The 14,426-nt window shown below is 41.2% G+C and overlaps 1 protein-coding gene across 1 annotated transcript in view; it reads right to left on the bottom strand.

Moving 5' to 3' along the window:
* Positions 1 to 3,253: 3,253 nt before the first annotated feature.
* Positions 3,254 to 14,426, bottom strand: part of LOC112259748 (histidine N-acetyltransferase) — a 33,968-nt gene continuing 22,795 nt past the window's right edge. The window contains exon 5 of the mRNA XM_024434375.2: positions 3,254 to 14,254. Within this exon, the coding sequence (XP_024290143.1) occupies positions 13,922 to 14,254 (333 nt within the window). The 3' untranslated portion in view covers positions 3,254 to 13,921. The remainder of the gene's footprint in view (positions 14,255 to 14,426) is intronic.

The raw sequence follows: 14,426 nt of genomic DNA, 5'->3' as shown, positions 1-14,426 counted from the left end.
GGGGTTAGGGTCAAGGTTAGGGGAGGACTCTGTCTTTCTCCAGTGTGTGTGTGCGCACGCGTGTGTGTCTCTGTGTGTGTGTGTGTATTAGCCACACCATGGTAGAGGGGGTTGGGTTTAGATTCAGGATTGTGGGAGGGTACTATCTGTCTGTCTTTCCCCAGTGAGGGGCCACCATCTGGGGTTTTGTTTCTAGAGCAGGTGGGGTCAGCAGGCCCTGGTGGATCAGCCCTTCTAGCACCCCCTGTCAAACATGGACACCATTTGTTGTTACTAGAAATAAACCCTAATCTACTGGTTATCCCAACCAGACACCAGAGCCATGCATTTAGAGAGTATAACACGACAACATTCTATGGCAGCCATGTTAGCTCACATTAATAATATTAAATGGCGAATATTTAAATAATGCTATATGACTGTATGTTTAGAATTATGAAAAAACTCTCTAAATCAGGGGTTCTTACACTTTTTCAACTCGAGACCCAAATGACCCACCTCTTACATGCCCAGACCCACTTTGGGTCCTGACCCATAGTTTCTAAAACCCTGCTCTACTATATGGCCCCAGCCATCTTAGAAGAATGTACCTTCTCATGTAGTTTCCTTTCCTCTGTCGCAAAATAAAGCCTTTTCCTTCACTACCTCTCTCTGTCATTCTTCCTCTCTTTCTTTCACTCGTTCTCCATCTCCCTCTCAAGACAGGTGTGTGTGGATGTGTGTACGTGTGTATGTGTGTGGTGTGTATGTGTGTGTGGGAGTGTGATCCCGTCATTGCATGTTGTCAAATATTCACAGCCATTTGTTGTTCCCCCTAAATCAACACCTCAGCAGAGAGGATACCGTAGGCCGTATAGAGAGGCTATATATTCCAAAGCTTTGGATTTCTATTAAACTGCCCACTTGTCCTAAACACGTGGTGTTGTGTTATTTAACAGAGTTATACAGCAGATAGATACCTTTAGATGTGTGGGTGGGTTGTTGTGTTTTAAATAAAGATAGACACAGAGAGAATTGGGTAGAGCTTGACCTGGAGAGAGAAAGAGAAGGAGAGAGACTGAGTGAAAGAGAGAGCGAGAGAGAGAGTAAGATAAAGTGAGAGGGAAAGAGAGAGAGGGACAGAGTGAGGGAATTCATGTCACAAAGGCATTGATAAGAGCTCCACACACGCACGCATATACACACACACACACACACACACACACACACACACACACACACACACACACACACACACACACACACACACACACACACACACACACACACACACACACACACACACACACTTGGCACCTGGGGGAAAAAACTAACCAGAGGACTACATACAATGCATCTGTCCTTATTACACCCACTGCCCTTATCTCTGTGCTTTGTTTTGTTTGGTGGGGAGAGGAGGTTATTTGTTTACTTTCTGGGTCAGGGAGAGCATAACACACACACACACTGATTTTCTTGTCAAAGAAAAAGGGACCAACATTTGACTACCCAAAGTAGCTGGGTAGGTACTGTAGCTACAGGACATTTCAGACAAATACTGACCAACAGCAACCCTGACTCATGGAACCCCTGACTAATGGAACCGCTGTCTCATGGAACCCCTGACTAATGGAACCGCTGTCTCATGGAACCCCTGACTAATGGAACCCCTGACTCATGAAACCCCTGACTAATGGAACCCCTGACTCATGGAACCCCTGACTAATGGAACCGCTGTCTCATGGAACCGCTGACTCATGAAACCCCTGACTAATGGAACCCCTGACGCATGGAACCCCTGACTAATGGAACCGCTGTCTCATGGAACCGCTGACTCATGGAACACCTGACTCATGGAACCCCTGACTAATGGAACCGCTGTCTCATGGAACCCCTGACTAATAGAACACCTGACTAATGGAACCGCTGTCTCATGGAACCGCTGTCTCATGGAACCGCTGTTAATGGAACCCCTGACTCATGGAACCCCTGACTCATGGAACCCCTGACTCATGGAACCCCTGACTAATGGAACCGCTGTCTCATGGAACCGCTGACTCATGAAACCCCTGACTAATCGAACCCCTGACTCATGAAACCGCTGACTAATGGAACCCCTGACTTCTGGAATCCCTGACTCATGGAACCCCTGACTCATGGAACCCCTGACTCATGGAACCCCTGACTCATGGAACCCCTGACTCATGGAACCCCTGACTCATGGAACCCCTGACTCATGGAACCCCTGACTCATGGAACCGCTGACTCATGAAACCCCTGACTAATGGAACCCCTGACTCATGAAACCGCTGACTAATGGAACCACTGACACATGGAACCGCTGACTCAAGAAACCCCTGACTAATGGAACCCCTGACTAATGGAACCCCTGACTTCTGGAATCCCTGACTCATGGAACCCCTGACTCATGGAACCCCTGACTCATGGAACCCCTGACTCATGGAACCCCTGACTTATGGAACCCCTGACTCATGGAACCCCTGACTCATGGAACCCCTGACTCATGGAACCCCTGACTCATGGAACCCCTGACTAATGGAACCCCTGACTAATGGAACCCCTGACTAATGGAACCCCTGACTCATGGAACCCCTGACTAATGGAACCCCTGACTAATGGAACCGCTGTCTCATGGAACCGCTGACTCATGAAACCCCTGACTAATGGAACCCCTGACTCATGGAACCCCTGACTAATGGAACCGCTGTCTCATGGAACCGCTGACTCATGGAACCCCTGACTCATGGAACCCCTGACTAATGGAACCGCTGTCTCATGGAACCGCTGACTCATGAAACCCCTGACTAATGGAACCCCTGACTAATGGAACCTCAAGCCCCTTTTAGTTTCAGCATTTCAGAAACCATCCACCCATCAAGCCCCTTTTAGTTTCAGCATTTCAGACAAGGTTTACAAACGGTTTTACCCAAATGTCAACTTAACGTCGATTACAACCCACACAACATTCTACTGTGTTTGTGTGTTTGATTGTAAACACACTCTTAAATGTACTTACTATAATTGACATATGTGGTTGTCTCACCTAGCTATCTTAAAATAGCTATCTTAAGATGTAACTGTAAAATGTGAAGAAAGAAAATGATATATGCCAGTTTTGGTCAATTGGGTAGGCTAGAAGTGCTTGGGGGAAAATTCGGTGTCTGTTTGTGTGTTTGTACATTGCGATGCGTAATAACACTCTCACGTGGTATTGGTGTTTTGTTTGTTTGTGCCCCTGTAAAACACACACATCTCACCACCCCACCTTTATTTCTCTTGTTTTCTTTTCTTTTTTTTGTCCTTGTAAATTTCCGTAACTCTAACACAAAAAGTGAGCTCTTTTAATATATAGAAAGAGCTTAACATTCTGACATGCCCTTGTTGTTTCGTTTTTAAAAAATGTTATCTTTTTAGCTAACAACACCTAACAAAGGCAAAAATCTGAACAGAGAAAGTAAAAAATAAATGTAAAAAAAAGAACAAAAATGATAATAAAGAAACAATCAACAAATAACTTTTGAAAACATCCGTCTGTAGTGCGGAGTTTCATTTTCTAACAATATGCATTTCTGCCATGTTTGTTACTTTCATCATTACTTCATCTCAGAATATACTACGACAAAAATACTACTCAAATACTACTACATACATAAACAGCCTGGACTTGACTTCACAATAGTTTCTATAATTAAACAAAGTTACTGTGTTCCACGGCTGTTTTGTCCTTAACAATGTTGCAATATACACTTAATAAGGTTTATATGTTTGTAGATGTTAAAATGTCCTTGATTAAACTACTTATCCAGAGAATGGAGAGAAAGGGAGGTATGTTGAAATGTACACATTTTTTTACAGTATTACTACTACTACAACAATATTATATAAATGCAAGCAAAATTAAAAATATATATTTTTTTATCACTAAATACTACTACTAACCCATTTGTAGCAATCACTTTATGATTATAAAGCATTCAAAAAATTGTATTCCATGTAAGTATATGGCTAGGTTTACACTGAAAAATCATTTTGGGAGTGTGTGTGTGTGAGGTGTGTTATTTAACTTTAACATCTATCCTGTGCCCCATACCTAAGTCTATACTTTCCCCCAAAAGAATAGTAGCACAACATTAATATCTATACAACGTTAATAATACTAGCTAACCTGTCTAGTTTTTACAACGTTAATAATACTAGCTAACCTGTCTAGTTTTTACAACGTTAATAATACTAGCTAACCTGTCTAGTTTTTACAACATTAATAATACTAGCTAACCTGTCTAGTTTTTACAACGTTAATAATACTAGCTAACCTGTCTAGTTTTTACAACGTTAATAATACTAGCTAACCTGTCTAGTTTTTACAACGTTAATAATACTAGCTAACCTGTCTAGTTTTTACAACGTTAATAATACTAGCTAACCTGCCTAGCCTTGACAACTTAAAAAAATGCATAACTCGAATATTAGGTCAAAACAGGAATAAGTATTGCCCTAGACAAAGTAAAAATGCATATCTTATTAATTAGCATCTTACGTATTGTCTTAAGACGTTTCTTAAGTATTATGCTGAGTGTGGTCGGACTCCGTGTAAACCTAGCCACATGTTTCTGTTCCATACCCATTGTCAATCCCCAACATACACACATTTTTGCATCCGAATTGGAGAGAGAAAAAAACACATCCCATAGATCTCTCGTAGATTGTAAAGTCGTTTTTTTAAGTATTGTATTTAAAATAGTTTTGCATCTCAGTCTCACAAAAAAATAGCTTCTGATAACTGAAAAATAATAAGAATCAAAAAACATAATAATACATTTAAAAAATGAGAAAAAAAAATGAGAAAAGAAAATTCTCCAAATCACCGCTTGAGAATAAGCAGAGAAAGTTGGGAATAAAATAAAATATTAAAATGAATAGAAGGACCAAGAAAAAAAAAAGATACATTTTTTCCAGATTACCAGCATACCTTCAAATGGCATGACCACTGTATTTACCACCTCGACAGACACACAGCTGTGAATCCAATAAGAAGTCTCACTAAAATGATTTAAAACTGTAAAGTTACGAGATAAATGAATATATATCCTGTCTTTTATCTCACAGGATCTTGGTTATAACCTGTTATAACTGTGAGTCAATGACATATAGGCTTCAACGTACAATATATTTTACACTGTACTGTGCGTCCGTATATAATCGTGAAACTCTAGCGGATACTCAACAGCTGCAGCCATATCAAGGAAAAAGGGCTAAATGAAAACTCCGGAACCATAACCTTTGCTCTATGACCTTTGACCTATGACCTTGGTGGTTCCGAGCAGGGGTCAAGGTCTGGGCATTTTCATCTAACCTAAATCTATATACGGTATGTGTGTTTATTCAGACATTGGTCATTTAGTTGGACCGCTATAGTGAAAGCTTGGCAAGGTAAGTGTGAGTATTTCTTGTTGTTGAAAAATAAAAACAATCATGAGCAACAATCATGAGCGGCCATGTCTTTAACCTCAGCTGTCTGTTTGTTTAATTTGATTATTCAGCGTATCCAGATATATCTAATCTCAAAATATCTCTAATTATTTTTAAATCTCTTTCAGGCTCAGCAGTTATTGGAATCGGTCAATTTCTGCACAGGTACATTTAGGAGAATTTGTATAGTAGGTCGTACAGAGAAGCTGTGTTTGGACCTTGTTATCATAGATAACCAAAGCTGATTCTGATAACAATAATATATAGATTGACAGTTGGGTCTTTGCTGCGTTGCCTTGGGAGACCATCTGAGAAGTCTTTGGTACGACTTCAGACCCCAAAAAACCCCAGTGTTCAGGTGGATTCCACCTTATAAAGGGAATAATATGCTGTTTCTTTTCTTTACATGTTTGGATGTGAAGAAGAAAGAAATAAGGAAACGGAGTAAGAGTATTCACTCAACATTACCTAAGGAATGAATGTGCTGGTGGACTATTTCATCACAAAGCTCTAATAAGTTTGAATTGAATTGAATGAAAACCCACTGAATGACCATGTCTGGTGTTACACAGAAATCTACCCTCCCCCCCTTTACATCTGGTGTTACAGAAAAATCATTCCCCATATAAAATGTTTTCAGAACTTGGGTGTGGAGACGTAACCAGAAACTGTGTTTTAGTGTTTGTTTTTATCTTGCACATAGCATCTGAAATCTCTGTTCAAACGTACAAAATTACAATATGCTGTGTCTTGTTTTCTGCCCTTTAGATGGATAGATAGGCTTTTAGGTTATTTACAATGTACACACAAACGTGACCAGGCCACATATATTACTGTACTGTATATGCAGGACAGTCAGATGATAATTTGGGTTGGATAACATGCATGTAGCACGGTTAGCATCATTAGGTATCACAACACTTGGGCTATATGCATGGTCACAGATTGATAGGGTAGAAGGTCCAGCTGCGTTTCTCGCCCATCGAAATAGAATTCCTAGAACGGCCATTCACATTCAAATCAACAGTAACAGCGGCCATGTTTCTATTCCTACGGTTTCTACCACTCCCATGTTCCTTACAGTATTTCGCATCAACAGTAACATAAGAGATAATTGCACAAGAGCACACATACAGTAGTTGTTCACAAAAGAGGCATTGGCATGGTGCAGTATGGCCAAGTAGTAAGATTAGATTTGTTTTTTTTTTCTCACAAGGGTTTTTTCTTAGTTTTTCCCTTAAGCAGGACATTAAGAAGAACACACTTCAAAAGCTTGTACCCACTGGTCAATTCCAGCTGCCTTTTCAGTTTTGTTGTGTCTTTCCAGTTTATTTCCAGTTTTGTTTTGATGGTGGTTTTAGTTGAATTTATAATTTGGCAAAGACTTTATATTTGCTAGTAGTCAGGCAATCAAGGGTTCATTTGTGCTTTTCTTCTTGATTCCTTTCCCAGGTTCAGACAAAAATGGGGTCACAAAATTATCCTAATCTTTGTCATAGATTAAGATGTGTCTGAATACAGAGGGTTAAAAGAAGGAGAAATAAACAAATAAATGAATGGATGAAAAACTGAGAACAAAATGAAATATAAATTCAACAGCCCTTTCTGAAGTTGACAAGGCCATAATAAAACATGCATTAGGGTCTTTGCTTTCACTCATTTAGAAGATATAGAAAAATAGGATTGTGAAAAAATAGTTTTCAAATGTGTTAAATGTGCAAGCGTGTGTGTGTGGGTGTGTGTGTGTTACATATGTTGCAAGTGTGTGTGTGTGTCTGTGTGTGTGTACATCTACATTACTCGTGGTTACTCGATCCCAATAACTGGTCGAGACAGCTGTTTGAATCCATTCCACGCAGTCCTAGATCCTTATTAAACACCCAGCCAAAACCACTTTCACCAGCAGCAGCTTCCAACAGCCATAAAACCAGACAGTACTGTAGGTACCAATCTGTCTCTCTCCAAAACCCACAACAAGCATCTGAAAAACTCTCTCTCTTTTCCCTAACCTCTCCCCTTTCCCTCTTTTTCCTCTGCCCCTTCCCCCCGTTCTCTCTTTCGCAGAGTTGTTGCCCTAAATCTTGCCCTATTCCCTATGGGCCCTAGTTAAAAGTAGTACCCTACATAGGTAGCATGGTGCCATTTGGGACACAACCAGACTTTCCATTCACAACCATCTGAGAAATCTGTCTGAAAAGGGTCTCTGTGTCTCTCGCCGTGCAACCAGACACTGTGACACATCGACAGATTACACACACAGACACGCACTCACTCACACACACACACATCTACACATCTACACATGCACCCACACACAAATCTGAAACTCTAGCTAACTGTCGTCGTAGCCTCTTAAATGTCACTGGCTAAGCAGTAAGCAGTTTAGGAGAGGAATAGACTCTTCTGTCTGTGTATAAAGTGTGTGTGTGTGTGAGTGTGTGTTTAAGGGGCCTTACTGTATCATGTATCCTAATATCAGCAGGTGACGGGCCTTCAACTCCATCTCATGTGGAGTTAGCCTATAGATATAAATACAAACCTTGCTGGCTCTCACCTCACCATAGGGGATTCAACGATAAGCCAAATGTATTTTAGCTTGGAAAGGACACTGAATGTGCGTCCCAAATGGCACACTATTGCCTAGTGTGCACTATGTAGGGAATAGATGTTCACTCTGAACACAGCCTCAGTCTGCAAACAGAACAGCTTTAACTTGACTTCCTGGTTCTCTAGCTACCCATGGGCAGCAGGTGTAAAACACTGGTGACAGTCTATCACTCACAACACTGACTTGAGACACACTGACTCTAGAACTGGGATCTCCAACGCTGTTCCTGGAGAGCGACCGTCCTCACGGATTTCACTCCAACCCTAAACCGGCGAACCTGATTCTAATAACCCAGCTGGTTGATAAGCTAAATCCGGTTAGTTACAACTGGGGTTAAAAGCTGCAGGAGGGTAGCTCTCCAGGAACAGGGTTGGAGAGCTCTGGTCTAGTCAGTGTCTCAATGTCAGCGTTGTGAGTGATAAATTGTCACCGGTGTTTTACACCTGCTGTCCATGGGTAGCTAGAGAACCAGGAAGTCATGTGCTCTGCCCTAGACACTAGAAGGGTACATAGTGTGGATACATAACAATGTAGTAGATATAAATAGTTTGACCGGCCTGGTCCTCTATTGTCATTCACCTCTCCCTACTGTTGCTATCTCTGTCTCCCCCACGTTTTTGTCTGAACTTTTACCTACATACTGTGCATGTGGGTTAAAGGTCAGACTCTACCGTGTGGAGCTTCATAGAGTGGTTATAAAGCATCTTAGCTTGGCGACAAAGCTTCATAGACTTTTTCAGGGTTCTGTAACCTACTGTAACCATCCTCCCCTGGTTTAGCCTCTTAGGTACTACAATAAGAGACAGAGAGAAACTCCCTCATCTCCTCCTCCACAACACCCACACCATCCCTCCTTCCCTCTCTCCCTGACCTCTCCGTCCTCCATCCCCCTCATCTTTATGACCTCCACCTCCACCATTTCATAAATGAGGGATGAGGGTTTCGGTTTACTCTCCCCTTCTTCACCACCAAGCATAGCCATAACTACTAAAACGAGCCACTATAATGGTCCGAGATCAGTACGTACTTCAGCCAAATTTGTCTGACTATCATAGACAGAGGAGTTGGCTAAAACGCAAACAGATCTGGGATCAGTCTATGTTATCAATAGAAGCTCATCTCTGAACTTCCTCCCGTCTGTTTCAACCACGTCACCATGGCACCTGTCACACTTTCTGTCAGACAAAATGCTAAGAACTGTAGCAACTCCCATTCATCTACTTCATCTCAGCTCCAGCTGTTTATAATACTGCAAGTGTGTCCGTATTCAAAATGACCAAATATAGATTTAAAGAGATTAAATGTTGTGACGGTTTTAAGAACAAAGTGAAAAGCGGTGAGGAATTAAAATGAAAAGAATGGGATGGTTGGAATACAAGGTATATAAGAGGAAATCATTAGTATTTTTTAAAAAGACACAAAGAACACCTGCATACATTTGTACAATCAGAGAACACAGAGTCACAGCTAAATGATAACCAGCCATCAGATGAAGTACGGTTTGTACATCAAACTTGATCGTTAATGTCTTAATTAATAAAAATAAATATATTTTGGGGGGGGGAAATATGACATTTATGTTTAATCAGCAAATATAGAACTAAGCATGCAATCAGATTCATAACGATAAATTATTCAATAATAGTTCTTCGTCTGTCGCGGCAATGGACAAGCACAGTGCGCTTGAACTGATGACACACAGGGTGTTTAGTCTCAATCTAACGTTTGCTCCATAACAGTGGCTGATTAACATCGACCTTGACGACGATGACAGCGCGACAGAACACACCAGCTGTTCAGTTAGAACTATGAATGACTGATGTCACATCCTTTCGGTTTCACTTCACCCTGCTTCCCTCCCCGACATTATCACAGCAGCAGAGAGCCAATGAATCGGCTGAACAAAGTGCTTACTTTACCGCCCTCAGACCGAGCTCCGACTCAATGGCAGCACAGTGCAGTAACAGTAACCTCATTGTGTTAAGAACCCCCTAATCAAGGGAGAGCATTAAATACCCTCCTCCTGGTTTAGTACATAACCATACAGTATCTTTCACATGTAAAATGCATGTCACGTACTAATACACAGTGCTTTAGGAAACACTTAAATATCGACCCTGTTCATCATATCTATTCCCAAAGCTGTTGGTTCAACACCATTTGTTCTCTCGGCTGTGTGTGTGGAATGGGGGACAAGGGAGGAAGGAGAGTTCCCATGTTGCAACAGTGGATGACTTGTACTGCTACATAATCTTTTAAGAGTGCCCGGAATTATTTTAATTCTGGAATGAGTCCGGAATTATCAGATTTGGAGCACTCTATAACCAATCAAATCTCATTGGATCTCTGCCAAACATTCTCCTTCGAGCTTTCCCTCAAACACACAAAACATACCTTTAAGAACAAGACAAAAGACACCTACAGTACTGCATCTTATTTCAACATTCACATCTCCCTGAAACACTGTGCATATATCTGCATGTCAAATATAGAAATATACAGTACAGAAATATACCAGGTGACAAACCACCAATTCACCAGACAACAATTAAGATAAAAACCATCATGTCTAGTCCGTATGAAGATGGAGGTGGGATATAGTCTTTACTGGATGTGTATGTTGAGGACTGAGGCAGTTTGAATGACAACAACCTTGTCTCTATCGTAGTAGTGGATACAACATTGATTAGAACATGTTGTTGGGTGGGTAAGTAGTGGGCATTTGGGCAATAGACTGCATGGGCATGGTGAGGCTGTGGGAATAGTTTTAAAGTTTTTAATACATGTCTGTGTGCATCATATCAAAGATTGTGTTCACCCTCCAACCAAATACCCTCCAACCTGTCGTATCCCTGGACGTGCTGCGGTGTGTACTGGTATCCATTTTAGCCATATGGTCTTGGACAGCCATTGGATCAGTTGATCTGTGGATCTGTGGACTATGCAGGGTATATCGGCAGTCATACAATGCAACACTGTGTGTCTGTGACCATGCAAAGTCCACTACCGCCACTAACACCAACACCACCGTGACACTGTGGAATTATAAAATCACACTCCCCACTCGCACTCAGATGCTTTTAACTTTACCATGGCGAGATAAGGAGAACATGAAGTAACAGTAGAACTGCTTTCCATTTGCCAATCGTGCAGTCCGACAGACACAGATATGGGGTGTGGACTGGACTGGAGTTTTTCAAATGTTTTTAAAATCAAAGAGACAAATTAGCTCATATTCTCCCATCTCAGTGACCTTTTTGTAAATACACTGAGCTCTATTCATTAAATGTCCAACCACCACCAAGGTAAATTCAAAACGACTACTCTCGTGTTGTGGCGTAGCCTACGAAGCCAAAATCTGAATTGTTCAAACCAGCTTTAAAAAAATAGGGAGAAATTTAACTAGGCCGTTTTCTGAACAATACGTTTGGTAAATCATCTGGTCTTGTGGGCACACACTAGCAGCAGGAAAGCACGCTCTCCAAGATCATTTACATACACCAGATGGTCGGCATGGATACGACAGTGCATCCAGGGAACCTTACATTTGACCAGCCAAGAGATTTATATAACCTACATAGTGATGTTTTAAACTCAGTGGCTTTAAATTGGTCTTCAATCTATTCATGAGGAGAGATGGACAGAGAGAGGGGTTGTATGGGCTTGTGAGGAAAAGCTCCACCTTCCCATATGATGGAGAATTTCTTAGAAATGATTTGATTGGGGGGTTTCATGTGGGGTTTCGTACGTTGTGTAGGGGAATGCCTTTAGAGACAAGGGTGGGGTGGTGTAGGAATGATTGTGTACTGCTTCTTCTCTTCGCCACTGGAGTCAGGCAACTCACATCTTCATCTTCATCTTTGGCTTCCTCACGACTCGCCACAGCAAAAGAAGGGGGGTCAGTCCATGTTTGCTTCTTCGATCGGTGAAAAAAATAGGAAGTGCTTCTCAGAGAACTGAGAAAATCATTGTCAGCCTTGACAAAGTATTGTTTTGTTGGTTTGAAGAATATGGAATCCGGTATGTAATTTGCTTCATTCTTCATTCCACTTTCTCCAGGCATCTCATCCATCGTCCGATATTGATCCAGTCCTAAATTCTTCAGTTATCATGGGTGAGTGCGTTCATCCTTTAGAGTCAGGGAAAGACAGGCAAACCACTGATCAGTCTACCAAAAAATAAAAAGCTATTCTCTTCCTCCGTCCATTTCATCCTTTACAACAAGGTCCCTTTTACAACGAGGGCAGGTTGGAGTCAGTGAAGTGGCCAGTAACTGATCTGTAGTGGTTTTAGTCTCAAGTTGGGGGTTGCAATGTAGGCTCGTTCAGTGCTACATAGTGTCAAGGGCATCATGTCTTAAAGGGAACGTTCAAGAGCCGAAAGCTTATAAAGCTTCTTAGAGTGGCTATGAAGCTTAGTAGAGTGGTTATGAAACTTTCGAGAGCAAAGGGTGTCCCATTTGCTTATCTGAGCTCTGATCATGTCCCAAAGCTTATGAAGCTTCTTAGGGTAGCTATGGAGCTTCGTAGAGGGGTTATGAAGCATCTTAGAGTGGCTACGAAGCTTAAAATGGTTTCAGAGGGCTGTTTCACAGCATGTCTGATGACTGAGTCTATGTTGATGAGGGACTACAATTCAGTCTTTACAAAGGTTGTCAGCTAATATTTGCGATGGCGACATTTACCATGGAATTATTTCTCTAGCTACTGAACAATGTTGTTAATGTTAAGTCAATCAGAACTACATTAGTTAAATTGTTTTAGTCTTTGTGGTTTACTGTAAAGTAAGTACAGCTCCCTTTTTCACACTACTAGCAATGTACTATAGAGTAAGCTTGGATTGCACATTAAGTATTAGAAAGCCTCCAGAAAGCTTCTGCTGATAATATATTACCTCTTTAGATACTACGGTTGCATTCAAGTACACGAGGAAAAGTAACAATAAATTAGCAATATGATTAAGTGCTTAAAAACATAAAAACAAAACATCTGAGCAATTGTTTAAAAAAATGAAATTGTTTTAAATGCAAACTGGCCATGTTTTAGTGTTATAAACTAAGTGTAATTGTAGCTGTTGCGTTTCAGCCATTTTGTGTGAATTATAAGCGTGCAAATGCTCTGTAAGATTCACTGAAGGGCTATTGTTTGTTGGACAGTATTTGGGGATATGGTGTTGGATAGATTAGGTCCATAAGGATTTCTACCGTTACCATGGGAGTGATGCGTTCTGAATCAGTTATATTCTGTAATTTCTAAAAGTTAAACGACTCCCTTCCTCCTCCCGTCATCACTTGCACTTTAGCACAACAGCCCATATGGTTTCATAAAGTGCCTCAAGAGTTGTGCAGACTTATTTGCAATTCAGAATGTGTACATATTTATACTTTATATTTACATTAAAAGGATTGAAAGGCATGATATTCTCCAAGCTAGCTTGCATTTGTCTTTTTGTCTTTTTTAAAGGAATAACAGGAATAACAGAGCTAGATTTGTGTAAATGACTGAATGGTTGAAAAAAAAAACGGTGAGAAGTTAATTCAAACTAATTAGTCAAAAGTTTTTCATGTAGCTGCCTTTTTTTGTGTAAAATATTTCTGTTAGCGGTAGTGTTCAAATCAAACATATTGCAAATATTATGCAGCTTCTGAGGTGTTTCGCTAGAGTTGCTTAGCGAGGTTGTTGCCAATCCTTCTGAAGTTTCTTGGGGAAATTTTCCATTTCATTTTCTAAAGAGAATGAGGTTCATTCGTTCATTGGGTCTCTGGAAACTTTTAAAATGATTTCATGTTACTTCTTCTTCCATCTTGTCTCTCCTCTTCCTCTTCCTCCTTCCTCTTCCTCCGGGCTACACGACATCCGACTCGACCACGCATTGCTCCGTGTATTCCTTCACCAGCTCCACATTCAGTGTCTGGCAACAGAACTCGGCCATGGGTTTCCACATGGGAGGATCCAGGAACATCTGGCACATGACGTGCCCCTTCAGGGTGGTGGCGTGGCGCCTCAGGTGACTCAGGAACTGATGGAGCACCAGGCCTATGTCCTTGCCAAACACGTCGATGTTGAGGTAGTACGTGTCCGTCCCAACTCCGCGAGGACCTCCAGGAACCCAGAAGGGGTGGGTGCACAGGCTGGCCACAGTGGGGGTGTAGCGGTCGTCCACCATCCAGTCGATGTCCTTGAATTAATCAATTCATCAATTTTATTTGAGAAATGTGAGATACATATAGAGTTGCCCCAGTCATGGGAGTACGACAATACATCAAAAAAATCATCAATGATTAAAAACACACATTTTTATGAAGGTTTCCAGAAGTTTGCAATCCTAAAGCATGATAAAGTCAACTGAC

Source organism: Oncorhynchus tshawytscha, linkage group LG10 (assembly GCF_018296145.1).
Source record: "Oncorhynchus tshawytscha isolate Ot180627B linkage group LG10, Otsh_v2.0, whole genome shotgun sequence".
Classification (NCBI taxonomy): Eukaryota; Metazoa; Chordata; class Actinopteri; order Salmoniformes; family Salmonidae; genus Oncorhynchus; species Oncorhynchus tshawytscha.
This window is presented reverse-complemented; position numbering and strand designations above follow the sequence as displayed.